Source organism: Lepidochelys olivacea (genome assembly GCF_965140295.1).
Source record: "Lepidochelys olivacea isolate rLepOli2 genome assembly, chromosome: 23".
Lineage (NCBI taxonomy): Eukaryota > Metazoa > Chordata > Testudines > Cheloniidae > Lepidochelys > Lepidochelys olivacea.
The window spans coordinates 2714683-2732764 of NC_140433.1; the positions used below are offsets into that span (position 1 = coordinate 2714683).

The 18082-nt window shown below is 64.3% G+C and overlaps 1 protein-coding gene across 1 annotated transcript in view; it reads left to right on the plus strand.

The window, feature by feature from the left end:
- RYR1 (ryanodine receptor 1) overlaps positions 1-18082 on the plus strand; it is a 103565-nt gene that overhangs the window by 9506 nt on the left and 75977 nt on the right. The window contains exons 4-20 of the mRNA XM_084612258.1: positions 2445-2519; positions 5634-5712; positions 7412-7524; positions 7849-7942; positions 8270-8366; positions 8954-9028; positions 10347-10503; positions 11285-11449; positions 11621-11742; positions 12582-12768; positions 13240-13375; positions 13641-13736; positions 14144-14262; positions 14907-15040; positions 15239-15480; positions 16865-17057; positions 17705-17921. Of these exons, the coding sequence (XP_084468384.1) occupies positions 2445-2519; positions 5634-5712; positions 7412-7524; positions 7849-7942; positions 8270-8366; positions 8954-9028; positions 10347-10503; positions 11285-11449; positions 11621-11742; positions 12582-12768; positions 13240-13375; positions 13641-13736; positions 14144-14262; positions 14907-15040; positions 15239-15480; positions 16865-17057; positions 17705-17921 (2301 nt within the window). The remainder of the gene's footprint in view (positions 1-2444; positions 2520-5633; positions 5713-7411; positions 7525-7848; positions 7943-8269; positions 8367-8953; positions 9029-10346; positions 10504-11284; positions 11450-11620; positions 11743-12581; positions 12769-13239; positions 13376-13640; positions 13737-14143; positions 14263-14906; positions 15041-15238; positions 15481-16864; positions 17058-17704; positions 17922-18082) is intronic.

An 18082-nucleotide genomic window follows, 5' to 3' on the forward strand; every position in this document is an offset into this window, starting at 1 on the left:
GGTGTCGACTTGGACAAGTGGGTATGTGCCGATTTCACTGCAGTGACCCTCCCCTTCCTAAACACCCCCCACCCGTCTCTCACAGGCATCCGCTGGGGTTCCCACCTGCTCCCCCGGCAGCCGCTCCGGAGAACGGAGCGTCCCCTTCGGAGCTAGGGCGGCCAAACGGGACCCCCGCTATCTCGGCTAGAACCCCCCAAGGGCCGTTCCCATGGGGGCAGGGCGGACACTGTCTCCTGAATCTCCCACAAACCTCCTTGATTTGCGTCCCAGGGGATGATGCTGATTGTGCCCCTTTGCCTGGCTGCCGGAGGGTCTCCGAGTGCTTTGCCAATTGGATGCTGCCCCACGACCTCCGCGCCAGGCCAGTGTTTGCCTGAGGCCGCGCACTGAGTACGTGGCAAAACTAGAAAGGGGACCCAGGAGTCCTGACTCTCAGTCGTCCTGCTCTAACCACTAACTCCCAGCGCCAGGCAAGGGGTCCCTGCATAACCAGCCCCTGTGCCCCACCCCAGAGGTGGCTGCATCTCAGCGCCAGGTGAGGGGTCCCTGTATAAACAGCCCCCATGCCCTGCCCAATAAGTGGCTGCATCTCAGCACCAGGTGAGGGGTCCCTGTACAAACGGCCCCCATGCCCCACCCCAGAGTCAGCTGCATCCCAGTGCCAGGCGAGGTGTCTTTCACGTACCATGCAGCGCACTGGCCGCGTTTGGGCCGTGCTTCGGGATCCCTGGGTGGAGTTGGGTGGTGGGAACAAAGGAGCCTCCGTGATTCCCCTTTCACCCCGATTGAGACAAGGTGGAAACCCCAGTGCCTCCCCTGAGTAACCCTTTCCTTCCTGGCAGCCCCCCCCCACACCCCGACACCCCCTTCCATCCTTCGCTCCATCTCCCCGTGACCCCTCCTCCCCCACTAGCCCCTCCCATTCCCAGTTGCGGTGCTGTTTTGATCCCATCCTCCACCATCCCTCCCTTCACCGCATGGTCCCTAAATGCCAACAGGCTGAGCCCCCCGGCGTGGGGCACTGTGCAGGTGTGGGGGGTGGGCTGGGGCAGCACGTTTGGTCTGCCCCATGGACTCGCTCGGCATGCTGGGAGTGGAGACTTCTGATGCAGGGTCTCTCTGAGCCTCTTTAACCTACTAGCTGTGGGTTGAGACGGTGCACGGCAGAGGGGGCAGGAGCGCTCCTATAACAGAGTGGTACCATGCACATATAGAACAATATGGCCCTTGCGACCAGCAGCTTATTATAGTGCCTGTGAAATAAGGCGCATGCCAGGCCCACGTAATACTGGTCATATTACTTCAATATGGCCTGGGCAATATTGACTGTAGATGGCCCGCATAACACTGATCATATACAGCAATATGGCCCGGGCAATATTGACTATATGAGATGGCCCAGGTAACACAGATCATATACAGCAATATGGCCCGGGCAATAATGTGGGCATAACGTGCAGCAGTCCTCCTATATGGTCATATGCCTGTTTAATAATCATATAATAAGCCATATTATATGATCATACATGGTAATAGGGACCATGTAGTGACCACGTGACATGGCCCATGTTATAATGATCATATGTAGCGGGATGGCCCTATAACTGGCCCTTGCAATAGTCACCGTAGATACACTGGTAATAAGGCCTGTACAATAATGACCATGTGCAGTTGAGTAATATGGCCCATGCAATAGAGACCGTGAACAATACAGCCTGCCCCGTACTGACTGTATATATTCTAGTAATATGATCCGTAAAATAATGACTGTATATTCTCTAGTAATCCGGCCTATGGACTGTAGAACCGGAGCCGTTATTATTCATGGTGCCAATAGATCGTGTTCGGTTGGCAGGTGCCATGTAATAACAGGAACCGCATGTGGGCCAGTGGGCGTAGGGGGAGGGGGTTTCGCCTGGTATCCAGCATCCCCCATGCCAGACTCGACCTGTACCTGGACTCCGGCCGGCAGGGCGTGGCCTTTCCTTCTGACAGCGTGGGGGTGGGGAAGGGGCAGCATTGGCTCCCATGGGGGAGCTGACGTAGGATGGATGCCACTCTCCCCACCCCCTCGCATGCCCGGGGAGAGAGACAAGGGCTCGATGCCACGTCAGGTCAGCTGGGCTGCTCACTGTCCTGGCCCTTTAACCCTGGGCTGGATTCTGGGGGCTCAGAGGCTGGGTGGGTGCTGTGGGCCGGGGGGGGAGGGACAGAGGGGAGGGCGGCATCGCTCATGGGCGATGGCACCCGGGACCCCTGAGTCGCTGGTCTGAATGAGCTCATGTCAGCGGTAAGTTGGTCCCCAGTGAGATGAGTTCAGCAGGTCTCAGCGCTGTTATTAGCCCCTCCGGCTGCTTCCTGGGTTGTTGGTCTCACCCATCCTTTGGCGGGCGCTGAGTTCCCTCACTGACGGTCACCTCCTCTTGTCTGCTTCACCCCAGTCTTCACAGGGCGGCGGGCACAGGACCCTGCTCTACGGCCATGCCATCCTGCTCCGCCATTCTCACAGCTCCATGGTGAGTGATGGGGGGCAGGGCAGGGAGCAGCGCAAAGTAGGGCGGGACGCCGGGGTGATGGGCCCAGCGGCTGGGGTGCGGTACAGGGTGGGGACACATGCCGGGCGGGACGCCGGGGTGATGGGCCCAGCGGCTGGGGTGCGATGCAGGGTGGGGACGCGTGCCGGGCGGGACGCCGGGGTGATGGGCCCAGCGGCTGGGGTGCGGTGCAGGGTGGGGACGCGTGCCGGGCGGGACGCCGGGGTGATGGGCCCAGCGGCTGGGGTGCGGTGCAGGGTGGGGACGCGTGCCGGGCGGGACGCCGGGGTGATGGGCCCAGCGGCTGGGGTGCGGTGCAGGGTGGGGACGCGTGCCGGGCGGGACGCCGGGGTGATGGGCCCAGCGGCTGGGGTGCGGTGCAGGGTGGGGACGCGTGCCGGGCGGGACGCCGGGGTGATGGGCCCAGCGGCTGGGGTGCGGTGCAGGGTGGGGACGCGTGCCGGGCGGGACGCCGGGGTGATGGGCCCAGCGGCTGGGGTGCGGTGCAGGGTGCGGACGCTGTTGTACTTAAAGTACGGCACAGGATCTTCTCAGGGGGAATAGGGCAAGGACTTCCTTTGCTGGTAATACATATATCAATTAACACTGTATCCTATGCGTATGATCTATATATTACACTCCTGCACTCACACACACACGCTCCGGCGTCTTGTTGTTACCAACTAGTTGCTCCCCTTAACTTCACTGGCCAGGTGAGTTAGATGGAGGAGGGGTGGAGCCGGGGCTTCTGCCGATCCGGATCGATGCTCCCCTGCTGACAAGACGAGACCCAGGGTCCTGCTGCAAGACACCTCACTTTTATAGCAGCTTCCCGCGCATCCAAGTCGAGCCCAGATTCAAAATCTGGGTCTGTGTCCCGCGGTCCTTTGTGCTGCTTCCCTCTGGGTGTTGCCCCCCCGTGCTGTTCAAAGAGGGTGTTTCCAAACGAAGGCGCTGGCTTCTAATCCCCAAGGCCATCACTGTGTCGGCTCTCCTTTAGCCAGCCCACTTGAGAAGTTTTATTGTTCTTGGGTCTGGCTTCCATCCCCTCCCCAACTGTTGCAGCTGTCTGGAGGTGCCGGCCTTCCTCGCCTCATTCATTCACACCTCATTCAGTCAACAGGGCAGTTGATCAAAAGGGTGCGGGAAGATCTTATGCTACTTATAGCAAAAAGATATTTTTTTTAACATTATGCCAAAGCTCAGTACAAAGTTTTCTATATAAGGATCTGATACAAAGTTGGATGAAAATAGAGGCATAATACGAAGTCAAATGAAAGTTATGTGAAGATCATAGAATAGAATATCAGGGTTGGAAGGGACCTCAGGAGGTCATCTAGTCCAACCCCCTGCTCAAAGCAGGACCAATCCCCAACTTTTGCCCCAGATCCCTAAATGGCCCCCTCAAGGATTGAACTCACAACCCTGGGTTTAGCAGGCCAATGCTCAAACCACTGAGCTATCCTGCTTAATGCAGAGATTTATCTACAACGTGTGCTGGGTGGGACGCCGGGATGATGGGCCCAGCGGCTGGGGTGCGGTGCTGGGTGGGGACACGTGCTGGGTGGGACATCACAGCTGAGTGGGGTCTCGTGGCTGGGTGGTCCCCAGGGGTATCTCTCGGCGTTGGCACGGCATCACTCCTTTCCATGGGCCAGCAGGGCAGACACTGCTCCCTCCTGCAGCTCCCCCGGGGCGCCCAAGGCACTGGGCACTCGCCTGGCGCAGGGGACGGTGGCACTGTGCCGATTTCCGGTGCTGCTCTTCCAGCGGCTCCAGCCTTTCTCTGCCTTATTTTCCTCCCCTGGCTTCTTTCTGTGCCGGTGAAAAACCCACCTGAATGCCTTTCTGCCTGGGCCCCTGCCAGGGCCCTACAACCTTTCGCCCTCCAGGGTCCTGCCGACAGCTGGGGCTGTTTTGCTTCGCAGGCGTCCAGGCCGGGCGGCTCTATTTTAAACACCCGCGTAATGCGTTCCATGCTGGGGAATGCCAAGGGGCGACGGGGCACCGCACGTCTCTGCCAGGAGCAAATGCCAGACGTGAGCCACCCCGGGGCAGCCCTCCGGCCCCCTTCCGCAGCCCCGCATCTCTCCGCAGCGTGTCCGGCTGAGCCTGGACTCCTGTCGAGAGCCCCTTCCCCGCATGGACTCCCGAGCCCCGGGCTCTCTCGGCTCCATATGGCCCCGGGGAGGATCCCGCTCAGTGTGACGCCCTTCTCGGGGGTTCGCTCTCTCTGGGGCCGCACCTCTGAGCCTCCAGCCGGCCTCTCTTTGCCGTGGGCCCCCTCAGGGAGTCCCCTCGCTCTGGGCCCCCTGGACCCTCACCCCGATCTCCAGCCTGCATTGACTCTCCACCAGCATCACACGGGAGGTTTATTGAACATCTGGACCCAGCCCAGGCAGGGCCAGTCTCAGCCCCGGCCAGCTGGGTCTGGCCCAGCTCAGGTGGGCTCCTGCTATTCCTTATCCCCAGTCCAGCCGACCCCCGAATGTCCCCTCCCGCAACAGCTCCTCCTCCGTCCTTTGTCTTAGGTCCCAGATAAACAGGCCACGGGGTCTTTGTTCCCCTGCTGGCTGGACCCCACCCGGCTGGGCTGGGCCGGTCAGGTCAGGGGGTCCTCTCCCCTCAGCCCGTTTCCAGCCTCCTGGCCAGAGCCGGGTGGCTCCCAATCTGCGGGGGGGTCCCAGGCACTAGTTGCTGGGCACCCAATTTCCAAGCGGCTGTCTGGGGTCCCGCAGCCAGGCGAGGTCACTCCTGCTCCTCTGCAACAACAAACCCCCTCGCTACACACGCAGCACACAGGGAAACTGAGACGCACACCCAGTGAGAAAATCCCCCCACGCCGTCACACCCTCCGAAAGCCGGTGTGGCTCCCTGCTCTAACCCCTAGACCCCGCTCTCCCTCCAGAGCTGGGCAGGGAACCCAGGAGGCCTGGCTCCCTGCTCTAACCCCTAGACCCCGCTCTCCCCTCAGAGCTGGGCAGGGAACCCAGGAGGCCTGGCTCCCACGCCAACGTCCTCACCACCGGGCAGTGCCAGCTCCACTCCCTACTCACGCTGCTGCCTCCATTTCTCTTCTGCCTCCTGCCCTGACAGTACCTGAGCTGCCTGACCACGTCCCGCTCCCTGACGGACAAACTGGCCTTCGACGTGGGGCTGCAGGAGAACGCCTCAGGTATGGGAGGGGTGACGGGCAACGCGGAGCTGGTTGTTTAGGTGTATTACGGTAGCGCCTGGGATCCCCCAGCCATGGGCCGGAACCCACTGCAATGCTGGACATTTTCATTGCTCTTAATTAAGTGTATTATGGTAGTACCCGTTAGCCACACCCATGGACGGGGATTCGATTGTGCATGGTGTTGCACAGACACTGCTCTTGGGGAAACTGAGGCACATACAGGGGCAGTGACTTGTCCAAGCTCACCCAGCAAGCCAGGGGGAATAGAACCCAGGAGTCCTGGCTCCCAGTCCCCCTGCTCTAACCACTGGACACCACTCCCCTCCCAGGGTCAGGGATAGAACTTAGGACTCCTGGCTCCCCGCACTAGATCCCACCCCTTCTTGGACCCAGATCACCGTGTGACCTGCAGCAAGTCCCTGCCCCGCACTGTGCCTCAGTTTCCCCACTTGCCCAGTGTCACGGAGTCCCTGGGCGATGCTCTGGAACTGCTCTCTATGAAGCCAGTCAGGACTCTGGTGAAGTCTCCTCTCTGCAAGCAGCCTGTCTCCAGGGGAAACAGCTCACCCAGCTTCCACCTTCCTGGGGCTGACCTCGGAGCATTCAGCATCCCCTGCTCCTCCATGCACTTCCCACAGCGAGTCTGCCCAGGTGGGCTCCTGGGGAAGCCAGAGGGTCCTGCCCCCCAACTTCGCAGTCAGACGTGACTCTCAGCCAGCCAGTAAAACAGAAGGTTTATTCAACGACGGGAACATGGTCTAACACAGAGCTTGTAGGTGCAGAGAACAGGATCCCTCAGCCAGGTCCATTTTGGGGGGCAGTGAGCCAGACAACCCCGTCTGCCCTTCACTCCATGTCCCCAGCCAGCCCCAAACTGAAACTCCCTCCAGCCCCCCCTCTCTGGGCTTTGTCCCTTTCCCGGCCAGGAGGTCACGGGATTCGTTTGTTCTCCAACCCTTTAGCTCTCACCTTGCAGGGGGAAGGGCCCAGGCTATCAGTGGCCAGGAGGCAGAGTGTTGCCATTTAGATACCCTGGCCCTTTGCTCTGCAACAATTACACCCCCTTATCCCATCACCTAGAGACTTACAAAATGCCTAGGGGAAACTGAGGCACCTACACAGTATTCAGAGGAAGCATTAAGAACAGTCCTGCTTTGTCACATCCAGCATGCAGTGCTGTGTAGCTGCCAAGCGTTTCCATTCATACTGTCATGGTTTGTCCGCATTTGCCCGGCTGAGCGGCCTGTGCCAGCCGCAGACGCCTGCCACCTTCCTGCTGGGTCGGCAACGCCTCCCTGCTTGGATGCCCCTTAAGCCCTGACTCCCTGACCCCAGGGGTTCGGGAGCAGAGCCCCTTGGTCAACTGGCAAACGCTCAAGGGGGCTCGGCCGGCACCTGGCTCTGCTCAGACTAAAGAGAGATGGTGGAGCGGGACACCTGCGTGCCCCCAGTTCCCGGAGAGGGGGTGGGGGTTCCCAGCTGCTGGGCTGTGCCCCCATGGGGTGAGTCCATGGGGCCTGTGCCCCAGTAGGGCCAGGTTCCTGCCCTGGTGCCCTGGGCTGGCGGGAGGGTCCAGGGCAGGGTGGTCTCCATGTTCCTGAGAATTGGGAGGGGAGCCAGAGCTGTCCCTGGGCCCATCCCCTCCCTGCCCCCCTGGCTGCTGGCCGCACCCGCGCCCTGTCTGTCCCGACCCCAGGGGAAGCCTGCTGGTGGACCATCCACCCCGCCTCCAAGCAGCGGTCGGAGGGCGAAAAGGTTCGAGTCGGGGACGACCTCATCTTGGTCAGCGTCTCCTCCGAGCGCTACCTGGTGAGTAGGGCCGTGCACACGGGCGGGCCTGCCTGCATGTGTGTTGTGTGCGTGCACACACGTGGGGCATGGATGTGTTTGCACGTGTGCAAGGGGTTGTGTGTATGGATGTATGCGCGTGTGTACCAGGCTGGGTGTGCAAGCCCCCTGGGCGTGTGTCTGCTGACCCAATGACAAGACCCTAGGTATAGGTAGGTGGGAGAGGCAGGTGGTTCTCGGCCCGGACTCCTGGGTTCGTGCCGGTGTAGGCAGCACCCGGGGGGCTTGTCTCCCCTGGCTCTCTGCTGACCTGCCTTGCCTTTCTGTCTCTCTTCCCCCTCCCAGCACCTCTCCACGGCCAGCGGGGACCTGCAGGCCGACGCCTCATTCATGCAGACCCTCTGGAACATGAACCCCATCTGCTCGGGCTGCGAGGAAGGTCAGTTCCCCCATGCCCTGCTCCCAGGGGTTGTGGCTGTCCCATGCCAGCCCTGGGGGTGGCCCCTGAGCCTGCGGCCATGACCCTAGCAGCTGGGGGGCTGCAGGTCCCTGGGTAGAGGCGACTCCCTGCCCCTCTGATAGGAGAGAGAAGGGAGAGGGGTCAGGACTCCTGGGTTCTATCCCAGCTCTGGGCATGGAGTCGGGTCTGGTGGTTAGAGCGGGCGGGGGGCAGGGAGTGGCTGGGAGCCAGGACTCCTGGGTTCCCTGAGTCATTGTCCCTCCCCTCCCTTTCACTGATATTTGCTGGTTTCTCCTCTCCTGCCAGGGTACGTGACGGGGGGTCACGTCATGCGTCTCTTCCACGGGCACATGGACGAATGCCTCACCATCTCCTCCAGCGAGCAGGGTGAGGAGGAGCGCAGGTACGGCCCGGAGAATGATTTGACACCCACCCCAGCGGGGCTCGAACCTGTGGCCTTCAGCGCCGGGAGCTCGAGCTAAGGGTGTGGCCCGGGGGTCCCTGCCTTGGGCGGGGTGCTGGGGGATGCAGAGCGACGTGGTCGTGTGACCCAGGGGAGGGGCAGCGCTGGATGGGGGGGAGGGGGAAGGCTCTTAGGTTCTGTTCCTGGCTCTGCCCTGCCCTGCTGGGCAACCTCAGGCGAGTCACAGCCCTCTCCGTGCCTCAGTTTCCCCTCCCACCCTGTGCAAGCTTTTTGGGGCAGGGACTGTCTCTCAGTGCAGCACCCAGCCCAGTGAGAAGCCCCGATATCAGTCGGGGGAGGGGGGGCTGTGCAGTGTCTGTCCCAGTGGGGGCAACCCCAGTTTCCGTCGGTACCTTTAGGGGCTGCCATCACACCATTGACAGCATCAGGGGCCCGACTGGGTCTCTAGCGAGATCGGCCTGTTCTGTGGCGAGCCAGGGTGGCCAGATCTGGCCTGCGCGCCCACGGATGGTGGGGGGGGCATGGCTCGTTTCCCCCCCCCCACGCTCCCTCTCTCTCCTCCGCAGGGTGGTGAACTACGAGGGCGGTGCCGTTTGCACCCATGCCCGCTCCCTCTGGAGGCTGGAGCCCTTGCGCATCAGGTAGGGGAATCGCAGGTTCTGCCCCCCGCCCAGAAAGGGGGCGCCGGCCTGGGACGATGGTGTCACGGAGTCCCTGGGCGATGCTCTGGAACTGCTCCCCATGAAGCCAGGCAGGACTCTGGGGCAGTCGCCTTCCTGTGAGCAGCCTGTCTGCAGGACACACAGCTCACCCGGCTTCCACCCCCTGGGTCTGACCTCGGAGCATTCAGCCTCCTCTGCCCCTCCGGGCGCTTCCCACAGCGAGTCCGCCCAGGCGGGGTCCTGGGGGGCCAGAGGGTCCTGCCCCCCAACTCCGCAGTCAGACGGGACTCTCAGCCAGCCAGTAACACAGAAGGTTTATTAGACGACAGGAACATGGTCTAACACAGAGCTTGTAGGTGCAGAGAACAGGACCCCTCAGCCGGGTCCATTTTGGGGGCAGTGAGCCAGACAACCACGTCTGCCCTTCACTCCATGTCCCAGCCAGCCCCAAACTGAAACTCCCTCCAGCCCCTCCTCCTCTGGGCTTTGTCCCTGTCCCGGGCCAGGAGGTCACCAGATTCCTTTGTTCTCCAGCCCTTTAGCTCTCACCTTGCAGGGGGGAAGGGCCCAGGCCATCAGTGGCCAGGAAACAGGGTGTCGGCCATTCTCTGTGTCCAGACCCCTGCACACACCTGCCCTCTGGGGCTCTGCAACGATCATACACCCTCACCCCACCCCCTAGATACTTAAGAACTGCACAGGGGAAACTGAGGCACCCCCAGACTATTCAGAGGAAACGTTAAGAACAGCCCCACTTCGTCACAGATGGTGTCAGCTGAGATAATGGTGCTGGATGATGTGGGGTGTGCACAGGGACTGTATGGACAGGAAAGTGGAAAACTGTATGGCCCGGGGTGGGGGAAACTGCATGGACTGGAGGATCAGGGACTGTATGGATGGGGAAGTGAGTGACTGTTTAGGCCGGGGTTGGGGTGGGGACACAATTGTACGGACCAGGGGGTGGGGGACTGTACGGACGTAGGGGACTGTATTGACCAGGGGTGGGGGACTGTGTAGACCTGGGGGACTGTATTGACCAGGGTGTGGGGGACTGTATGGACCGGGGAGGAATTGGGGACCGGGGGGAGGTTGGGGACTGTACAGACCAGGAGGGCTGGGGACTGTACGGATTGGGGAGGTCGGGGGGCGGGTTTGAATCCAGCGGGCGGGAAGGGGGGGTCCCGGCGATGGGGGCCAGTGGGGCTGGGATGACCCACGTCCCGTGGAGCTGGGGGGCCCAGAGCCGGCGTATGGCAGTAGCACTGGGTTTCTCTGCCCCCCGCCCCCCCCCCGGCAGCTGGAGTGGGAGCTACATGCGGTGGGGGCAGCTGTTCCGGGTGCGGCACGTCACCACCGGGCGCTACCTGGGGCTGGCCGAGGAGAAGGGGCTGGTCGTGGTGGACGCCGAGAAAGCCAACACCAAGGCCACGGCCTTCTGCTTCCGCGCCTCCAAGGTGAGCGCGGGGGGGGGGGGGTCAGACCCAAAAACTTTTCTTGAAGTTTCCACCTGTCCCCCACACTCACGGCCTCCCTCCCCCCACGCTTACGGTGCCCCCCCTCCCACTCACACCCATGGCGCCCCTTCCCCCCGCTATCCCGGCACCCCCTCCTCCCACACTCACAGCACACCCCCTCCCACTCACACCCATGGCAGGCCCATGGCGCCCCCTCCCCCCACACTCATGGCACACCCCCTCCCCCCACACTCACAGCACACCCCCTCCCACTCACACCCATGGCAGGCCCATGGCGCCCCCTCCCCCCACACTCATGGCACACCCCCTCCCCCCCCACTTCCCGGCACCCCCTCCTCCCACACTCACAGCACACCCCCTCCCATTCACACCCATGGCAGGCCCATGGCGCCCCCTCCCCCCACACTCATGGCACACCCCCTCCCCCCACACTCACAGCACACCCCCTCCCACTCACACCCATGGCAGGCCCATGGCGCCCCCTCCCCCCACACTCATGGCACACCCCCTCCCCCCCCACTTCCCGGCACCCCCTCCTCCCACACTCACAGCGCACCCCCTCCCACTCACACCCGTGACAGGCCCATGGCGCCCCCTCCCCCCACATTCATGGCACACCCTCTGCCCCCCCCAGTTCCCAGCACCCCCTCCCCCAGCACCCCCTCCCCCCACACTCACGGCGCCCCCCCCCCCGTTCCCGGCATCCCCTCCCCCCCACTCACGGTCCCCCTCCCCCCCATTCTCGCCCCCCCCCCCGCAGGAGAAGCTGGACGTGGCGCCCAAGCGGGACGTGGAGGGCATGGGGGCCGCCGAGATCAAGTACGGCGAGACCATGTGCTTCGTGCAGCATGCGGCCAGCGGCCTGTGGCTGACGTACGCCGCCCCCGATGCCAAGGCCCTGCGCCTGGGGCTGCTCAAGAGGAAGGTGGGGGCTGGCGGGACGCGCTGGGTGGGGGAGGTCCTTGGGGCTGCCCAGAGGAAGGGGGGTGGGCGGGACACACTGGGGGGTTCCCTGGGGCTGCCCAGAGGAAGGGGGGCGGCCGGGTTCGGGGGGTTCCCATTCCCCGCTCACCCCACGGCTCTGCCCGCCCCCCAGGCCATCCTGCACCAGGAGGGGCACATGGACGACGCCCTGTCGCTGACCCGCTGCCAGCACGAGGAGTCGCAGGCTGCCCGCATCATCTACAGCACCAGCGGCCTCTACACCCACTTTGTCCGGTGGGCCGAACCGGGGGGGTACCTGGGGGCTCGCAGGGCTGGGGGTTGAACCCTGGGGAGAGCATGGGGAGGGGTCTGTGTCCCAGGCGGGGCCTGGGAAATGCAGGGGACGAACCCTGGGGGACATTGCAGATCGGGGGGGGGGGGTGTGCAGAACCCGGGGAGAGGTTGGAGATGGGGGGGCTTGACCTGGCTGGGGGGGTTGTGAAGATCGGGGAGGGGGCTGATCTCTCCAGTGACCATGCCCCCCTGCAGTCGGCTGGGTGGATGCTCTGGTCCCCCCCCGCCCCCCGTTTGCCGCCCCAGAATGCTAAGCAGCCTGGCTGGTGCCCCCTGCCAGCTCTGGGGGCCAGTCCCCAGGGGGCGAGTGACGGGTCTGGGTGTCTGCAGGGGGGGTGCAGGGAGCAGGTCGCGCTCTGGGAACCCCTGAGCTGGGGAGGGGGTGGGCGCAGTCTCTCCCCTGCCCCTGAGCAGGCCCTGTTCCTAGGCACCCCTCGCCTCTGCACCTTGCGCCCTCCCCCTTGCTCCCACATCTCCCTCTTACCCCCCTCGTTGACTCCTCCCCTTCCCCAGCAAAGCCCCTGGACCCCCTCAGCTCCCCTTCTCTCTGCCTCCCATCCTGGCTCCCTCCCACTGCTACTGCTTTGCTGCCCCCCTTGGCTGGCTCCCCCCATCTGCCCTGCTTCTGATGGTTCTCCTGCCTCCCTCAGCTCCCCCAAGTCCACTGCCCTCCCTGCTGGACTCTGGCCCTTTGCCTTCTGGTGTGAGCGGTGGGATCAGCCCCGAGCAGGGTTGGGCAGTGGGGCTAGGCTGACCCCCTCCCTCCGCGGTGCTGGCAGGGGCCTGGACAGCCTGAGCGGGAAGGGCAAGGCGGGCGCCGGGGCCGCGATGCCCATCGACGGGATGATCCTGAGCCTTCGGGACCTGATCACCTACTTCCAGCACCCGGAGGAGGAGCTGCGGCATGAGGAGAAGCAGGGCCGGCTCCGCTCGCTCAAGAGCCGCCAGAACCTCTTCCAGGAGGAGGTCAGTGGGAAGCGGGGGGCACGGGGCCAGCGCAGAGGGAGGGAGTGGGGTCAGCGTGGGGGGGCCACGGGGTCAGTTCGGGGGTGGGACGTGTCATTGCACACTGCAGGAACTCTCCCCCGGCAGTCTAGGGCAGTGCTAGGAGGCACTGTGCTATGGGGGGCTCAGTAGGGGGCGCTGTCCCCTCGCAGTCAGTGCCAGCTCCAAGGCCGTGCTAGGGGGCGCTGTGCGGCAGGGAGCGACATTCAGGCGAGGGATCCCTGTATAAACAGCTGCCCCACCCCACCCCAGAGGTGGCTGCATCTCAGTGGCAGGGTAAGCTTTGGGATGGGCAGGAGGGGACAGGAGCCAGCGGAGGGGGCCTGAAGGGGGGTCTCTGCTGGTGGGGGGAGGGCTGTGCTCGGCTTCAGCCCCTGGCGGGTTGGGGGGCTGGTGCCCTGGGGGGTGACGGCTGCGCTCGGCTCCCCGCAGGGCATGATCACGCTGGTGTTGAACTGCATCGACCGCCTCAACCTGTACAGCACGGCCGCCCACTTCGCCGAGTTCGCGGGCGAGGAGGCGGCCGAGTCCTGGAAGGAGATCGTCAACCTGCTGTACGAGCTGCTGGGTGCGTGGGATCCGCGCCCCCCTCTCTCCCCGGTGGAGGGCCGGGTCCGCGGAGCTGGGGGAGGCCAGGGGGGCTGCGTCTGGGCGTAGTGATGGGGCCTGCCCTGCGGAGAGCGGCTGACCCAGGCGGGGCCGGGGCAGAAACCGGCCCCAGCTGCTGGATTTCCCCATGCTGAGCCGTGGGCCTGCCCGCTGGGCGGAGGGGCGGGAGGGAGGGTCCTGCTCTGGGGTGCCCCCCGGCTGACGGCCCGTCTCTCGCCCCGCAGCCTCGCTGATCCGGGGCAACCGCTCCAACTGCGCCCTCTTCTCCAGCAACCTGGACTGGCTGGTCAGCAAGCTCGACCGGCTGGAGGCCTCCTCCGGTGAGGCTGGGCAGGACGGGGGGGCGGGAGCTGGGTGGGATGAGGGCCCCTGGCCGGGGGGGAGGGGGGGCGAGCGTGGGGGCGGGGGTCCAACGGCTGGGACCTCCCCCGCCTGGCCAAGGTGTGAGCGGAGACACACGCGTGTGCTCCCCGCAGATCCGTGCGGGGCGTGTGTTGACGCACCCGGCGGTACGTGAGCACATAGGAGCAGATACGTGAATCCACACCCGTGCGCGGGGCAGCGTGGGGCGGCTGGGTCTCTGCCCGTGCGGATCCCGGGGCATGCTCGCCCGCGTGGCCACACCGAGCGGTTCCCCTTCTTCCCCCCCCTCCCCCCCGATGCGTGTGTGACACTTGCATGGTCACGCGTGCACACGGACTCACGGCTCAGTCCCGCCCCCCGCCAGGGATCCTGGAGGTGCTGTACTGCGTCCTTATCGAGAGCCCCGAGGTGCTGAACATCATCCAGGAGAACCACATCAAATCCATCATCTCCCTGCTGGACAAGCACGGACGCAACCACAAGGTGAGGTGGCCCGCAGCCCCAGGGCTGAATCCTCGGCTCTCCCGTCCCTGCCTTGGGGGCAGGGACAGGTGGGGGACGGGTGGGAAGGCCCTGTGGGGTTCCACATTTGGGGCCCTGTCTGCCCCCTGCTGTCAGGTAGAGCGACCCCTGGGCTGCTGTAACTCACACTGCTCCCCCCACACCATGGGCCCTACGAGGCAGAGACTAGCCACAGGGCAGGGAGCTCCAGCCATGCCCCCGATCTGCCCCCTATGGGCCCTGGGGGGCAGAGACTAGCCACAGGGCAGGGAGCTCCAGCCATGCCCCCGATCTGCCCCCTATGGGCCCTGGGGGGCAGAGACTAGCCACAGGGCAGGGAGCTCCAGCCATGCCCCCGATCTGCCCCCTATGGGCCCTGGGGGGCAGAGACTAGCCACAGGTCAGGGAGCTCCAGCCATGCCCCCGATCTGCCCCCTATGGGCCCTGGGGAGCAGGGACTAGCCACAGGGAAGTGTGCTCCAAGCACACCCCGATCCGCCCCCCCTCTGTTTTGAATGGCACTCGGTCCCTTCCCTGGGGCGTCCAGTGGCTGGCTGGTGGGGCCGGGCTGGGGTCCCATATCCCAGGTGAGAGCCCGGCGCTGACTCCTCTCCCCGTCCCGGTAGGTGCTCGACGTGCTCTGCTCTCTGTGCGTCTGCAACGGGGTGGCCGTGCGCTCCAACCAGAACCTCATCACCGAGAACCTGCTCCCCCGCCGCGACCTGCTCCTGCAGACCAACCTCATTAACCACGTCACCAGGTGAGGGCGGCCCCAAACAGCTGTTAAACCGCCCTTGTGCCCCACCCCAGAGGTGGCTGCATCCCAGCACTGGGTGAGGGGTAGTACCTTGTAGTTTGCAAGAGGTGTAATGTGCCCTGGTGGAGTGGGGGGTCCCTTCCTGCCCCCCGAGCCCGTCCCTCCCTGGTGCCAACCCTCCCCCTTCTCTCTCCCCCGCAGCATGCGTCCCAACATCTTCCTGGGCACGCACGAGGGCTCGACGCAGTACAAGAAGTGGTACTACGAGCTGATCGTGGATTACGTGGAGCCCTTCGTCACGGCGCAGGCCACCCACCTGCGCGTGGGCTGGGCCATGACCGAGGGCTACAGCCCCTACCCCGGGGGCGGGGAGGGCTGGGGCGGCAACGGCGTGGGGGACGACCTGTACTCCTTCGGCTTCGACGGCCTGCACCTCTGGTCAGGTACGAGCCCGGCGCTGCCCAGGGCCTGCCCGCATGGCTGCTCTGGCGGGCGTGCAAAGGAGCAGGCATGGCGGTGCCGCACGGGGGAGTGCCCAGGCCCCCTCTTGCACGCTCACATGCTCTCTTTGGCATGTGAGTTTGCACGCCCTCCTTCTGCACCCACTTATGCACATTCTTGCACGCGCTGTCTTGTGCATGCTCTTTTCACACTCAGGTTCTTGCACACTCTGCACACACACACACACCCTTATGCATGCCCATTACCTTGTGTGCACTGCCTTGCACACTTGTTGCATGCTAACTCGTGCCTGCTCTTATGCGCACCCTGTTTCTCTTTTGCACGCTTCTGCGCACATCAACATTCGCTTGCTTGTTCTTGCACACGTGTTCAGTGCACACTCACTCATCCACTCTTGTACACGCATTCTGTTGTGTGTTCTCTTTTGCGCACTCTCATGCCCACACATTCTCTCGTGTGTGCTGACACGGTCTTGCACACTCGTTGCACACTGAGCCATGCACACTTATGCACACCCTATTTCTTTTGCACGTTCTTTTGCACTCTGATGTGCACACTGACCCTCTTGCATGGCCTCTTGCACATTCATTACTCAGGTGCTCGCACAAAACGGACACTCTCTTGTGTATTCTCTCTGGCACGCTTGTCCTTGCACCCTTCTGCCTGCTCTTTGCACCCTGTGGGAAATTGCACCATCTGTTGCTTGACCTCGGTTCGGTATGAAATAGATTCAGGGGCCGAAATGGCCCACGTCAGTCTGGGGGTTTGCCAAAAGTCCGTGAGAGCGAGGCTCGGTACGATCCCAGTCGCCAGGAAGCCGTGCCCTGCGGCGTCGTTCCGTTCACCTTGCTCCCCGGATGACACCCCTAAAGCCGTCTGTTTATACCTAACCTGTGGACGAGTCCCGGGCTGTCCAGCGCGGCTCCCTGGTGTCCCGGCGCACCCCTTCTCTCTGCTCTGGACGCAGGCGTCGCTGGTACCAACGGCTGCAAAGGCCCCTCCTCCCCTGGTGCCAGGGCAGGGCAGTCATGCGTCTTGTCTTCCTCCTTTGGGACGTGCCAGGGCGAAAAGCTCCCTGCCCGTCACGGTGGGAAAACACCCGCGTGGCCCGAGCCCGTGCTGCGTTCAGCCCAGGCGTGCCGGGATACCTAGCGTCAGAGAAGACCATAGGCCAGATTCGGCTCCGGAGCGGCCGCTTGTGCCGAATGCGGACGTTACTAGCCAGCATGCCCTGGTCAGCCCCCCCCGCCCCTCCTCGCACCCGCGTTTCCCTCCCCCTCGGCCTCTCGCCGCGTCTTTTCGCACCCGCGCTCCGCCCCGCTCCTTGCGCTCGCCGCTCAGCCCGGCCTCTCTCCGCCGGCTCAGGTGGCGTGGCCCGCGCCGTGGCCTCGCCCGGCCAGCACACGCTGGCGGCCGACGACGTGGTGAGCTGCTGCCTGGACCTGAGCGTGCCCAGCATGTCCTTCCGCATCAGCGGCTTCCCCGTGCAGGGCATGTTCGAGAACTTCAACGTGGACGGGCTCTTCTTCCCCGTGGTCAGCTTCTCCGCTGGCATCAAGTGAGTCGGGACCCGGGGGTGAGAAGGGGGATTGGGGGTGGGGAGGAGGGATAGGGGGCGGGCTGGGGGTGGAGGGGAGAGGAAGGGGAGGGTCGAAGAGGGGGCTGACCAGGGTGGGGAAGGGGCTGGGGGGGAGGGAGCTGATGGGGTTGGGGGAGGAGAGGGCGGTTGTGGGGGGTGGGAGAATTGGTGGGGGGGCAGAAGGGGGTGGGGGTCAGCGGGGGGGAAATCCAGGGAGGGGGGCTGTGGGGGAGGAGAAGGTGGTTGTGGGGGTTAAAGGGGGGGGAGAATTGGGGAGGGAGGAGCAGGGGAGGGGAAATCCAGGGAGGGGGGCTGTGGGGGAGGAGAAGGTGGTTGTGGGGGTTAAAGGGGGGGGAGAATTGGGGAGGGGTTCAGCAGGGAGGGGAAATCCAGGGAGGGGGGCTGCGGGGGAGGAGAAGGTGGTTGTGGGGGTTAAAGGGAGGGAGAATTGGGGAGGGAGGAGCAGGGGAGGGGTTCAGCAGGGAGGGGGGCTGCGGGGGAGGAGAAGGCAGTTGTGGGGGGGGGCAGGGTGGGAGAATTGGTGAGGGAAGGAGGCCAGCAGGGAGGGGGAATCCAGAGAGGGGGGGCTGTGGGGGAGGGGTCCAGCCTTCACCATCCCCCCACAGGGTCCGCTTCCTCCTGGGGGGCCGCCACGGCGACTTCAAGTTCCTGCCCCCCCCGGGCTACGCGCCCTGCTTCGAGGCCCTGCTGCCCCGCGAGCGGATGCGGGTGGAGTCCATCAAGGAGTACAGGCAGGACGCGGGGAAGGTCCGCAGCCTGCTGGGGCCCACCCAGTCCCTGTCCCACACGGCCTTCACCCCCTGCCCCGTGGACACCCAACAGGTAGTGCCCCCCCCGCCTGGCTCCGGGGGGGGGCGTGTTCAGGGGGGGGACCCTGCCTGGCTTTGGAGGGACTTGGGGGGAGAGACCCCCACCTGGTCTGGGGCGGGGGTCGGGAGGAGGGACCCAACCTGTCCCAAGGGGGGTTGTGGGGCGGGCGCTCA